A 13811-nucleotide genomic window follows, 5' to 3' on the forward strand; every position below is an offset into this window, starting at 1 on the left:
GAAGCTGATCAAGCAGAATGTCCTAGGAGTGGATATGGTATTAGCATGCCTTCATTGCCTGGGTCAGTAGAATGTAACTCTGGTGCTCTGTCTGGTGCAGACCTTTGCATAAAGCTATACCAGATCACTGGTGACAATGTGGATCTAGATATCAAAACAAAGTATATGACACTTGATCGCAGAAACAAGTCCTTGCACTGGTTTAATCTTATGTCAACTGATGAAAGGGTCGTACCGCCAAGTGTTTTGTCCAAGGGCAGACCACGATGTTCCATCTTGGCAGTCTCTGATGCAGCATTTCTTTCATCTGCAAGTGATCACCAATACCTTCGTGATGAGTTCGCGGTGCTTGTTTCTAGAGTGATCACTAAGTTTCTCCCTGCATTTGCACAGTTTTCAAAGTTTGTGGTACAGCACATCATCCATGATCACATGTTTGATGCCAGTAGGAATTCAGAGAGACACTGTCTAGGTCTTCTTGAGTTAAATGAAAACAAACAACAAGACATGGTGGAGATAATGTCTCATCTCAATAAAAGATATGTTCCATATCAGTTTGAAGATGGTGACAATGCCATATCTCAACCTCTTGTGCGCTTGCAGTTTGGTGGTGATCAGCTCACTGCTGAGCGTGCACGAAACTCAAAAATGGCTGTTATCAATGGTCTGGTGCCATATCAGAGACTGCAAGCACTCTTGCCACATGCAGAAGACTTTCACTGCATGATGAATTTTGTCAATTTAATCTATGCAAAATTCTACAAGACAAACAGCAGTGGTGACTTGGGCACAATGTACAATCTCCGAAACAAACTGGATCGAAGAAATGTTTTCTGTGACACAAATAAGAACTATAGGGCATGCAATAGCTTTCTTCAAGATGTCCTAGACGGATATGTCATTGCTTGTGCTTTGCATCATTTTGGTATGAGGGGCCCGGAGGACATGGATGCTGTCCCACCAGGACTTCCTGAACATCAGTGGGAAGACTGGTTTCATGGAGAGATCATCAAAATCGTAGATAAGTTTGTTCTGCAGTAGGAACATCTGGAAAAAGATAGTGTCAGCTTCCATCAGTCTGTTCAGAGAGGACAGCCATCAAAACAAGGCCACACAGTACTTGATAGACTTAGTGAGGGTGAGCCACTCGATGAAATGCAGTCAGAGCCACTACATCAGCATGCCACTACATCAGCAGTAGTTGTAGCACAAGAACAGAAGCCTCCACCACATGACCCAATGTCAGCAACTATACAACAGACACCTCGAAATCTCATGCACGCACACAGTTTTTCATGTCATGTAACTACTTGTGGCCAGAGCTTCTCTTCAGCTGATAACAGAAGGTGCCATGAGCAAATAGCACATTGCCTGACTCATGTTCCTTCAAATCTAGATCAAACCCAAGTGTCAGATAGAGTGTGCAGTCAAGAACAACAGTACAATGACGACCATGTTTTCAACTATAGCTGCAATTTTATGAAAATGGCTCTGCTAGAGCGTAACTTCCAAGATTCAGTCCGTGAAATGGATGGACCAAGGCTATTACGAATCTGAAAATTTAAAATGCTTCACTTCAAAGAGGCTGGTAGAACTAAATATGCGTTGGAAGCATTTCTTTTTCAAGCTGATCAGCTGGCTCTTCTAAGCCCATGGGATGCTTACAGGCAGCTGTGGAATAGAACATTCAACTTGCATGGTGGTTTTGGTAGGAACTTACCCTTGGACTTGATGGTGGAGCACAACAACAATTTCATCAAAGAGATGATAAGAAACCAGGGTGCTAATGTGTCATTCCAGTCAGCACAGCAAGTAAGCAGAGTATCAATGGGTTTAGAGTCTGTTCTCACCAACCTCGACAACATGCTAGCCATTGCTGATGAATCAAATAAGCATGCTGCAGTGGATAGGAAGAAGGATGTTTTGTTGATAGCAAAGGAAGTAGGGGAAAATGTCAGGAAGCAGACCAGGCCAAGAGCACACAAATCTTTTCCATCAATGAAATATGATGTGCTGCAGCAACTGAATCCTTGCAAGTTATCACACTGGATTCGCAACCATAAGAAAGCACTGGCCAAAGTTCATCATCTGGAATCATTAGAAACACTAAGAAGTACTTGATTATGTTGGCAGTTTGGTAGAGAATAGAATTGTATGGTATATGTTGCACCTACAGTAGAAAATATGTATACTTTTTCACATGATGTAGACTTTCAGGTTGTATAGATTTTCTGGGTTTTACTATGTTATGACTTGTGACATGTTGATTGTGATAGTACACAGGTCAAGCGCTGCTATAATGTTGCACATGAAATTTCAAGAGAGACACCTTTAATGTATACTGAGTTTGTACAATTCACACATACCTATCCCAATTAATTTATATCCTTAAAACTGAGCCCATACCTCATTAAGTATAGTTAGAATGTTCTGTGCATGCTCAACAGTAAAGACTGGAGTTAGAGCTCGAATGTCGTGTATGGTAAACAACTGCCCAGCGTTCTCTGCGACTGAGTGCAGTACACAATCAGAAAGACCTGTTACCAATGTTGGGTGAGTATACAAAGGCTGATCTTCAATTCCAAGCTCTGTCTCCATCTTCATCTTGTACTCCAGAAGAAGAAACTCCAGAAGTTCTCTTTGTTCAGTCTGCAAGTGATGGACTATCACAGGAGAAGAGGTTGCAATCGATGTTTCACCAATCTGAATACTTTGCAAACCAGGGCTTGCACACTGACACTGTACAGAGCACAGTGCTCGAAATAGCGGTCGGACATCGGACATTTCCGAACACTTTTGTTGTTTGTCCGATCACCAAGAACGTTCGGACAACATGTCAAACTTTAGCTACAAACGCAACTGTAGACCTGCCGTAAAGGAGCGCTAATGTCTTGCTCTCAAGGCTTGATTTATCATTTTCCACTACAGCTAGCTGCATAATGAGCGTCTATTCGTTTGCCGCATGTTTTCGAAGTCTATTACCCAGTGATCGCCGCTCTTCATTTGATAATTGAATTATAATTACTAGGCCACAGGTGCGGCTAACTGTAATCGACGTGTTTCATTTCTACATCAAAAGGTTCGCTGTAAGATTAGTGTTTCTCGTATATGGGACCAGGGTTAGTCAGAAGAGATACACATGAGTTACTACAGTATTTCCTGTCCAATTATCCGGTTGGGGCAACCAATTATCCGACTCAGTCAATCAATTATCCGGTTGGGGCAACCAATTATCCGACTCAGCCAATCAATTATCCGATTGGGGCAACCAATTGTCCGACTCATGGTTTCAATTATGAGCAGTGTAGATATATGGAAGCGCTGGTTAGAGGAATAATAGCGCGTACTGACGGATGTTGTCGCCGTACTGCTGTACCAGTAAACAGGGTAATTCTGGTTTTCGCTATTAATTAATTCGAGGAGTAAAAAACCATCAGTAATTGTCTGGTAATTAATTATCGCCCACCAGCGCGGATGCCCACATAGAGACATGGCGCAGTTGCAGTTGTTGCAGCGAGGGTCAGACTCTTGTTACAGCAAGACGGCAACTTCTGCTAGATTTGTGTCCTGACGCACTAAAGGACTTAGCAGGTGCTCTAGGCCTCAACGCGCTTTCTAGCTAACATGTACTCGCCGTAAATTTAATTAAAGCTGCACATGCAAGCAAAATTAGAGAGAATATGTACTGTAGAACTCAGCAGAATTAACAACCACGCTACTCAAACACACGTTGATAAAGTGCATGTTACGTCTACAGTCTAGGTAGCTCTAAACTCTCCAGGTCGATCGCTAGGCGATTGTGAATTTGTTTCACTCAGAATTGGATGAGGGCGCGAAGCTGAGAGTGTCGGTGGTGCAGTGGTCTTTTCTCTCATGTCAGTGAGACTGATGCGAAAAGAAAGACAGCAGAGCTGTTCAGTTGCGGCGCGCTGCAGCTGGATCCTCACATTCACATGTGTAGTAGCTTAATTGTCATAGCGTTTCCCACGATGCTATCAATCTGACTGAGACCCAAAGCACTGAACAACTAACCAGCGATGCAAGGTGAGAGTTTCATTCGCGAAGTGTACAGCTTGCCAGAGCGAATCGGATCATTGGTTGGCCCAATCGGATAATTGATTGGCTGAGTCGGATAATTGGTTGCCCCAACCGGATAATTGGTTGTCTGAAGCAGATAATTGGTTGCCCCAACCGGATAATTGATTGACTGAGTCGGATAATTGGTTGCCCCAACCGGATAATTGGTTGTCTGAAGCGGATAATTGGTTGCCCCAACCGGATAATTGATTGACTGAGTCGGACAATTGGTTGCCCCAACCGGATAATTGGGAGGGAAATACTGTAGTAGTATACCCCAACCGGTCTTGTAAAACGGATTCCTGAGTCATGTGATGTACTGATATGCATGGCGTTCTCCAACTATGTCGTAACTGGTCTGCTGCGAACTTCAATCTTGTCGCTTTTCAATTTTATAGTATGTACAGTATCCTAGAGATTAACAGAGGCTAGTCTCTGTTCGCGCTGACTTTCCTCCCGATGTCAGTAATGATGCAGCTGTAATTGTTTACCACACGCAGATGTTAAGTGATATCCAAAACTGTCCATTAGAGGTCATATTACAACAGAAGGAGGTAATGTAAATGTAAAACAATCTGTGAGAGACCATTTTAGTCTGACTTCTATCTCAAACTCCGTTGACTTGTGGATACTTAGTACTGTTTATAGACCATAACTGGTCTTCCTATGGCTGGACTGCTTTAAAATGTCTTGTCTAGTGTCGTTGTATTATTGAAGAAATTATTCCCACTGTTGTGTCTTTCTAGAATGGCAAAAAATTGCCTCAGCTTTTGTGATACCTTACTGAACTTCTGTGCTCATGTAGCTGTTGACTGTTTATGGATATCATAAGGCATGGTGACACTAATCTTTTGCACTTATCATATTAAATTTGGCTGCCTTTTTTATTAACGCTCGTTATACCAAACAAATTAAAATCAGGTTTTGATGCTCCTGAGTAAGTTAGTTACGATGGAAAATATGCTTGAACCAATTCTAGCTGTGAAGTCCAATCAATTTAAAATTTTAGTCTTGCGTAGCCAGCCCCTCCCCTTTTAATATCAAAAAGGAGGGAATAACTTTTGATATCAAAAGGGAGGGGATGACTTTTGATATCAAAAGGGGGAGGGGCTGCCTACGTGAGACTATGTCCGGACAACGTTGAAACCTTACTTCGAGCACTGGAGCATATGTCACAGCAGGTATGGCTGGTGTTTCCTCTGTTGGGGGCTGCATCAAAGACTGCTAGGAGCATAGCTCTTCTGCACTAATCAGTGTTGCTGACATACTCCTTCATTTCTCTATTTGTGTGTCTCAGCTGATGTCCATGATATAGCAGATAAGCAAAACTTTGGCTTCCGTCCCTGCCAGCTCTGCCAATCTCTTGCATGTACGCTTCCAAGTAAGCTGGAGGGCCATAGTGAATGACTGTTGTCAGACCCTTCACATCTATCCCCATCCTTAAGGCATTGGTTGCAAATGCGACTCTACAAACACCATTGGCATTCCTCAGAGACTGCAAAATGATGTGTTTGTTACTGTCTGGAGTACAAGCATGGTACATTTCCACAACTCGATTTTGTGCCCTTGTATCACCTTCTGGCCAGTAAGACTTGTCACCTAGTTTATAGTGGAAATGGGTAAACAGTAAGGAGCACACACTCTGTGTTTGGCAGTAGACAAGAACCCTTGGACAGTTGATTTGCTTGGACTTTACCAGCCTCAGCAAAAAATCAAAGGTAGCTTCAACATCAGAACGTACTCTCTGCACAGCTAGGAAGATGTTATCACGCTCTGGGCTCTTAGTAATCACATAGCATCTGCCAGACATTCCTAAACAACTCACAATGATTTCTTGTGTTGCCTTGGACGCTGTTGCTGTCAAGGCTAGAATTGGAGCGCACACCAGAGACCTTAGCTCTCCAACAAGACCGCACCAGACATGAAACGGTTCATCCTCATCCTCCTCTAATAGCTCTGGTCTAGCAAGGCCGCCCCTATAGATTTAAAGCGACATTCGATTACACCAACCTACACATAACAGACAGTGTCAGTCTCACCACTGAACAACCGTATGAACTTCGTCTGCAACTATCGCTACAACACGATCACGGAAAACGCCTTCCTGAAGCGCTAATTGCCATGTTTTCTGTCCAACTAGAATTTCAGGGCTTCCAAATACGATTTCAAACTTTCCAGCCTTTATCTCCTTGTCAGTAGCTTGGCTGGCACCTATCATAGAAGCACGAACACCGCACTCGGTCAGGTACGCAACCTGGTCTTTCATCAAAGACAGCAACGGCGCCACGACGAGAACAATAGGGTCGATTGCAAACGCCCTCGAATAGCCCACTGTTTGCAAAACCTTGCAGACGTTGGGTAGCAGGTGAAAAATCAGTGACTTCCCAAACCCGGTGGGGAGGCAAGCCAGAACATCGTCACCTCGGACAAGTTGACTCAGCGCCAATCGTTGCAGAGGCTTCACAGACGCAATGTCAAACTGGGGACAAGACTGGTCAATAGCAATTGTCATTGCGTCGTCGGAAATTGATGAACGAACGTGACACGATCGATCTTCTGAAGGCAACGCCATTTGATCTCCCGTTTAGCAGATATCCCACTGTGGTATACCACCTGGTACTCTAAGTAGTCATTGAGACTCTAATAAGTAGTCATTAAAAGACAATTAACACTTTTTGACCAATGAAATCTACCGCGCTGAGCGAGCGGCGATTGTTGATTGGTGCGGAAACCTATGATTTGCCAAAGGTACGCCTATTTCCGAACTGGCTTTCTATAGAAGCGCGCCCAGACGTTTCTTTCTTCCCGCCCACTCTTGACCTTTCCCCGCCTACTCTGTGTTTGTACGTACGTAGGCGCCTGTAGAAACGTCTGGGATCCGAGGCTAGGGTCAGTGACAGGAAGGCCCGTATCTTTGCAGTACAAGTATACTGTACAATCCCCTTTCCTTAGCTAACGCTAACACCAACCGCTACAGCTAACAGATCTTATGATTATCTACTAAAATGTGATTACTGGTTCTTACAAATCTAGTCTGTCCGGAGGCTTCCTACGTCTAACGGGATAACGTCTCTCTTCCACTCCAGTAGTGAGGTCTGGACGCGAACTTGTCGTCTCCTGTGTTTCAAATGGTATCCCGGGTCCAGTTACCTCCGCTGGTTCTGGTTCTACCACTGTGGTTGAATGTCATTGTAGCTCTGTTTACTAGGACCTCGGTGTTCTGGTGTCTCTATAACCTCCTTGCTACTTGCAGCGGTTTGGGGGGGTGTCCCTGGCGTTTCATTCTGTGGGAATGCCGTGATGGTAGTAGTTCTATGGCGATTTCGCAACTGGTCGATGTGTCTGTGCCACACCTCCCTCGCGACTTGAACGTCATAAAACACTGGGCCTTTTGCCTAACCACTGTTCCACGTAACCACCTGGCCCCTGTCTGTAGTCTTTCACGAACACCTAGTCTCCCATGTTGAAGCTCCGCTGCAGTACTCGCTGCTCATAGTTCCATTTTTGCTACGCTTGCTTCTGCTGTATGGTCGCACCCAAACTAGGGCTAGGGAGGTCTATTCTCGATTTTAGTCGTCTCCCCATGAGTGCTTCTGCGGAAGATATGCCCGTGGTAGAGTGTGGTGTCTTCCGGTACTGTAGTAAAAATGTTGTCACTTTCTCACTGATGGTTCTTTAGATGATTCTCGCCAGCCCTTGTTGAACAGACTGCACTGCTCTTATTCCTCCTTTCCGTAAGAAATTGCTGAATTCACCAGTTGTTGACTGTAGCCTTTTTCAGGGAACGCGATGCAAATGCCACTGATTTTTCGGCTTCATCCTCCATAACATGTGACAGTACCGCCCCAATTCCATACTTTGATGCGCCACAAGACATGACCAGTGGTCGTCGATGATAAGAGGTCCTTGGACCTCTGAAACGAACCTCTCTTCCGTTTTTTCCATCACCACTTGCTGTCTTGCGAAAAAGCAGGTGCAATGGTCCTAGTACCGTTGACAATCCTTTCATAAACCTACCACAATAGGTGAGAAGGCCCAGATATGCCTTCAGTTCCGTGACATTTGTTGGTCTTGGTGCTGCTGGAACTGGAATAGCTTTCACTTCTTGTCTGTTGGGTGTAGCCCGGCCGCATCCAGTCTATGTCCCAAGTACTCTACTGATTGAGTTATCAGCGAGCATTTCTTTCGCTGTAGCCTGAAGCCTGCTCGCTTGAGGCGTACCAAAACTTGCTCCAGAATGACCAAATGTTCCGTCTCTGTCCTTCCGCCAATAAGTATGTCATCTTGGTATGCGCCCACCTGAGGGATATCGTGTGATACATTCTCCATCGTTCTTTGAAATATTTCCGGCGCTGAGGCCACTCCAAAGGGTAATCGTGTGTACGGGAACAAGCCCTTGTTTGTGTTCACCATTACTAGTCTTCTCAATTCTTCATTTAGTACTAACTCCTGATATGCCTGCAACGTATCGAGGGTTGAGAACACCGTGCAACCCGTCATTTTGGTAAAAATGTCCTCAATCCTGAGTATAAGGTGCTTCACAGCGCGGGTAACTGTTAGTTTATAATCGCCACATAACCTAACAGTTTCTCTAAAGTGCGTTCAGGAATTAGAGCGACTGGTGGAATGTAGGGTACACCTTAAGGCGTGGCGTAGTGTTTGTGTAAACGGATGTTATATTGTCACAGGAGGCAATTAACATCTATGTTTCAGAGCGTATGGTGTCAATGACAAATTAGTTAACTATAGTGTTACGTGAAAGTGTACGTATGAACGTGTTGCCTCTGGCTGCCTCGCTGGCTTGAAAAGCGGTTTGCTTTATGATGCAATGCTCTACTAAAACTTGTACTTTTGCTATAACCCGTGACAACAGACCTGAACGTTTCTAGGCGCTCACTGGTTGTATGTGTCAGTTGTCCCTTCTAGGAACAGCTGTATGTACCAGATACATACACTCATTCACTTCTGGCTCAGAGAAACGTCTGGAAACCACGAGAACTTGACTAATTTGACCATATCAAAACCAAACTGACCAGCCATTTAGTGCATTCTTGAGCGTTGATGGCATCACTATGAGGACTCTGACCTCCTCTGACCTGTAGTTATGCTGCACAGCACAACACAGGGATTGCTGGGTTTACGATGGAAAACATCAAGCGTCTGTGTAGAGAAGGTATAGCAAACGTTACTGTGGAAAAGTGGGCAAACTGCGTGAGGCACGTGCACGTACGTGAGAAGGTGGAAAAGCATTACAGGACAATACACGGTCTGCTAGGCTAGACGTTGTAGAGCAGATGGTCATTGAATTCGAAGTTCGTCCTGAATCAGAAGATTCGTCGTCGTGTGAAACTGAAAGTTCCAAGGACGAAGAGTAGAAACGGATCCTAGACGCACTCTTTCCTAGCTAACTGACACTCCAACTGGAAAGTTTACTGTGTTGGGTTACTGTTAACAGCCTGCTAGCTATAACAATTATGTACTTAGCTTTATGCAATTAACCCTAATCCCGCCTTTCTCCGCCCCCTAACTCATTAAAATACAGGAAATTGGCTCTACTAACTTCAGTTACGTCTCTGTAGCCCAACGGTGAGTGTAATTAGATCCGGCAAGTGAAGAGCTTTCGATTGATACCAATATCCGCCCGGAGGGCAACACATTCGTCGCACAAATGGCCACATTCCACCAGTCTCTCTAATGCGTGAACGCACTATAGCTTCCTTCAGGACAGCCACTAGGTGCTGCCCAGTCAGCATGCAATAATCCCTTGTTCCTACAACCGGCGAAGTTTAGTTTCCACCTTGTCCCTCAATGCAAATGGCCTGTTCTTGCTTTGCAGTATCTAGGACACTCCTTGGTGTCCACCAGTATTTTCACTTGATCGCCTGTGTACGTCCCCAGCTCTCCCTGAACCTCTCCATGTCTCTTCAATACCTCCTCGAGAGACTCGTGGTACTCCACTTTGCAAATAACTCTGCGTATTTCTTTGAGCCAATCTCGTCCGAGTAGTGCGGGACCCGACCCACTGACAACTATCAACGACAGTTTCTTGAATCGGTCTTCATATTACACTTGCACCATTTTTCTTCCCTTCACACGGATTTGCTGCCGTCTATATCCTTAATTTCACGTGGATTGGTCTTAGACTTTCACTGATGTTGGCCCACAATTTTCTGTAGGTGTTCTCCAACATGATGGTGATGGAAGCACCTGTATCGATTTCCATATCAACACCTACCTCATTGATGTGCACTCGAACAGTCATTGGCGTTTCCCCTTTCTGAGTAGTTTTTATGCAATATGCGTCATCATCCCTGTCTTCTTCACTCTGTGTATCCTTCTGTTCCATGGTCATAAACTTTGTTTCTCTTTTATCCGATCTGCTAGCTGCCTGTGTTATCTTACTATTACGAACCCTCGCCATGTGACCAGTCTTCTGATACTTGAAGCAAGTTACTGCTTTAAACCGACATTCAGATGGGTGATATGGCCCCTCGTCCACATTGAAAACAACTGCCACGTGCTAACTTCCCATCGCCTACCTTCTTGACATCAACCTTGTGTGTTGGTAACGCCTCCTGAGTGTCGCCTAGCCCAAAGGTAGACGGCACCTGCAGCTCCGCAGTATCTGTTGTCGCCCTCTCATAGCTCACTGCTATTTGTACTGCTTTCTCGTACGTAAAGTTTTTTCCGTTAGCTAGCAATTGTTCTGAGTGCTGGCGCTGCGCAAACCACAAACAAAACGGTCACGTCACATCTCTTGTAAACAAACCTCTGGATATTAACACGTGATCGCCAGATGTGACTGACTGCTGCAGCAACCTGCAGAGCCGAATCCGGAGAGGGGTTCAGGGGGTTGCAACCCCCTCTCTTTCAATAGGTGTGGTTCAATAATTTCTTATAATTTCATTAGAAAAGAAAAAATTAGTAATGCTATAAATAACTGCTAACGGTGAAGCCCCTCTTCAAAATCCCTGGATCCGGCGCTGAACTGTGTCACTGTTTCACTCTCTCCCTGCTTCCTCGAGAATCTCTCTAAGATCACCAATCGCCTAGGTTTCAAATGACGAAGGAGAGTCCCCTTCAACTCCTCGTATACGTAGATCTTCTCTTTCGGTTTCGACAGGGCGACCAGATCCTTGAGCAGAGTATATGTCTCCACACCTATCGATGAGAAAATATAACTATCTCTTTTGCGCTTTGCTCCGGTGACAGCCTGTGGGTTCGTCCTTCAAGGGAACGTCATTAATTGGCGCGCGGCAAAGAACAGTTCGACCCTGTCTATGTAATCCTCGAAGTCAGAACCCGTAACATACTGTTCTATGCTGCCAAAACGCGCCAACCTCGTCGCCAAATGTAATAACTCAGTTATTAGGACAAAGAAAGACAACTTCGCGCTACGGTAAAGCCAAAGGACCACGTGACAGGAAGGCCCGTATTAATTAACGCGGTAGGGTAAAGTCGCTTAAACGTGGACACCTCCTACTAGAGGTGGACAGTTGAAGTTTCACTTCTTACCACGGATCGAATTGGTCATCAACCACGACGCGGTTTGTTGTAGTAGCAAGCACTGCGTCGTACCTTCTCGAGACAGGACGCTCTTCCAGTTGACGCCGCGTTTCCTCACTCTTTCCTGTATGTTTAGACAGTAGCCTCGACTATCCTGCCAATGCGAAATCATAACAATCGTTCAGCGTTACATATTCAACGCAAACAATCACCGTTGTACGTTGGTTGCACAGCCTATGCCTTACTCTACTGTACCATGCAGATTTCTTTACTCACCTCTACGAGCAACGGCTAGAATCGAGCAACTTGTAATCAAAAGTGGGCGGGTCTGGAAGGTGCACTCTAAACCTCAACATACACCCATGCAGAGAACAATACGCCACTTTTTGCAGATCTCTTTGCAGCACAGAACTCAGATCCAACACAAGGACAAAACACAAGAGAGACGACTGCTGCCATCTCATGTCGGTGAAATTCTCACTGCAGATTGATTTATAGAAAAACTGAAGGTTAAAAACGTACAGAAAATGGCAAGAAAGAAAAGCGACAACGTCAAGAAACTCGCCTCCCATCAGGGAAGTCCAAGACAACGTTTGCAATGGGAGTGGATGGTTCACTAGCAGCGACGAGAATGACTCCTCTTGTAGCAGTTACGGTCAATCGTACTACCAAGACTTAAAGAAAGATAAAAAAGGATGGATAGGCAGCAACAAACCCGGCTGTAGCCATTGGTTCCACTTTGGGTGCGCCATGCTCGATGAGATGCCAGAACCTAGCAAATTCTGGTGCTGTCCAGACTGCATAGACGTCTAGGAGACGCGAAAAGCTTGTTGCAAGCGTAGCTTCCAGTTCCGGTCCTGTTTACTGTAATAGATTGTTGGCTTAGTGCGAAAACGTCGCTGTCCACCATTAGCGATAGTAGCGTTAATATCAACCTCAGTAGTACGTCACGTTCTAGTTGAATAATAATATTTCAACGAATAGCTAGTGACTGGAGAGTGAGCATGCGTTTCTAAATGAGGTTGTCGTAAGACTTCTGATCGGAGCTATTCTAATTACTTCGAAGCGTGTCCACAGTTTGACGAGTTTACCCTACCACTGCCGTGTGACGTCAAGGCCGACGATACCGCCTGCACTCGCGCGCGAATTTGTCTGGAACAACCTATCAAATCTTGTCCGTTTCTGACATCGGACGGTACGTGTTGTTTAGTGCCGGGACGTCGAAAAAGGCAAGATATTTTGCATATGTGCATACTAATTTTTTTGCCATCTCGCTGAAGGAATTACGTTCTCTGTTATATACTTAGCTGTCTGTTTGTTTTTGAGGTGTCTATGTGTATGTGTGTGTTTGTATGTATATTTCTCTTATTTGTGAGAGGCTGTACCGGCTGGTACAAAGTGAAATATTGTGTCGTTATGCCCCTCCATAATGGGCAAGTGGGGTCTTTACCCCCATCTGGGCGCCCACCAACCCGGCAGGTGAGCCCAGCGGGGTACATGTTTCCGTGTAGTCCATACGAACCCCCAAACCATGGAGTGGTAGCCATTGTCGTTAACCACTAAGCCACGGCGGTGACTCATATTGTTATCATCATCATTATTATTATTTATTATTATTATATATCCGGGTCTTTGAATTTAATTGTTTCTAATTAACGGAATAACTAACAAGCAAAAATGCAATCAACCGGAATTTGTGAAGTGGAACACTCGGTTACATTTTTTGTCTTCAAAGGGATATTAACTAATAATCTATAATTTCAGAACGGGATATCATTGAACTGGATACCCTCTGAACGAAATTCTTCATAAAAATTCTTCAGATATAAACTTCATAATAAATTAGAACAGGGTGACTGAGATATACTTCATGAATGCATATAATGGTAAATTAATAGCTAATCTAACTGTGGGGATCGAGAACGGGATGGTGAGCTAGTACAGTATATTATACATGCAGGCAGGCCTGCATGGCGTGTTTATTGTACTGAATACGTCTCTAGAGACGCATTTTGCCGTCTTGTGTGCTCGACCTTACATCATATCCATGCATGTAGGGTCTGAGATTTGAATAATACACTAGAGAGATTCTGCTATTTCTATTTCTATTTCTATTTCTATTTGAGGTATTCTTCATTTAAAATTTCATGTAAGCTAAGTCAGTACGTGGAATGCTGCAAAGGTATTGCTTGATACACTGCATGGGGTATTGGATGACACAATATAGT

The 13811-nt window shown here is 44.5% G+C and overlaps 1 protein-coding gene across 1 annotated transcript; it reads right to left on the reverse strand.

Annotated features, from left to right (window-relative positions):
• Positions 1–5323: 5323 nt before the first annotated feature.
• On the reverse strand, positions 5324–6649 carry LOC134192606 (probable ATP-dependent DNA helicase RecS). Its single transcript, XM_062661387.1, has 2 exons — positions 6117–6649; positions 5324–6053 (listed from the first exon to the last, which is right to left on the reverse strand). Exons 1-2 carry the CDS (start codon positions 6647–6649, stop codon positions 5324–5326), a joined length of 1263 nt encoding a protein of 420 aa, XP_062517371.1.
• Between the last annotated feature and the right edge of the window lie 7162 nt (positions 6650–13811).

This window comes from Corticium candelabrum, chromosome 1 (genome assembly GCF_963422355.1).
Source record: "Corticium candelabrum chromosome 1, ooCorCand1.1, whole genome shotgun sequence".
Taxonomy (NCBI): Eukaryota; Metazoa; Porifera; class Homoscleromorpha; order Homosclerophorida; family Plakinidae; genus Corticium; species Corticium candelabrum.

What these genes read in the sequence shown, in the direction of transcription:
- LOC134192606 (XM_062661387.1), bottom strand. Translation starts at nt 6,649, where the DNA reads ATGGCGTTGCCTTCAGAAGATCGATCGTGTCACGTTCGTTCATCAATT. An exon ending in GTTCATACGGTTGTTCAGTG is followed by an intron (nt 6,054 to 6,116) that starts GTGAGACTGACA and finishes TTAAATCTATAG; the next exon opens with GGGCGGCCTTGCTAGACCAG.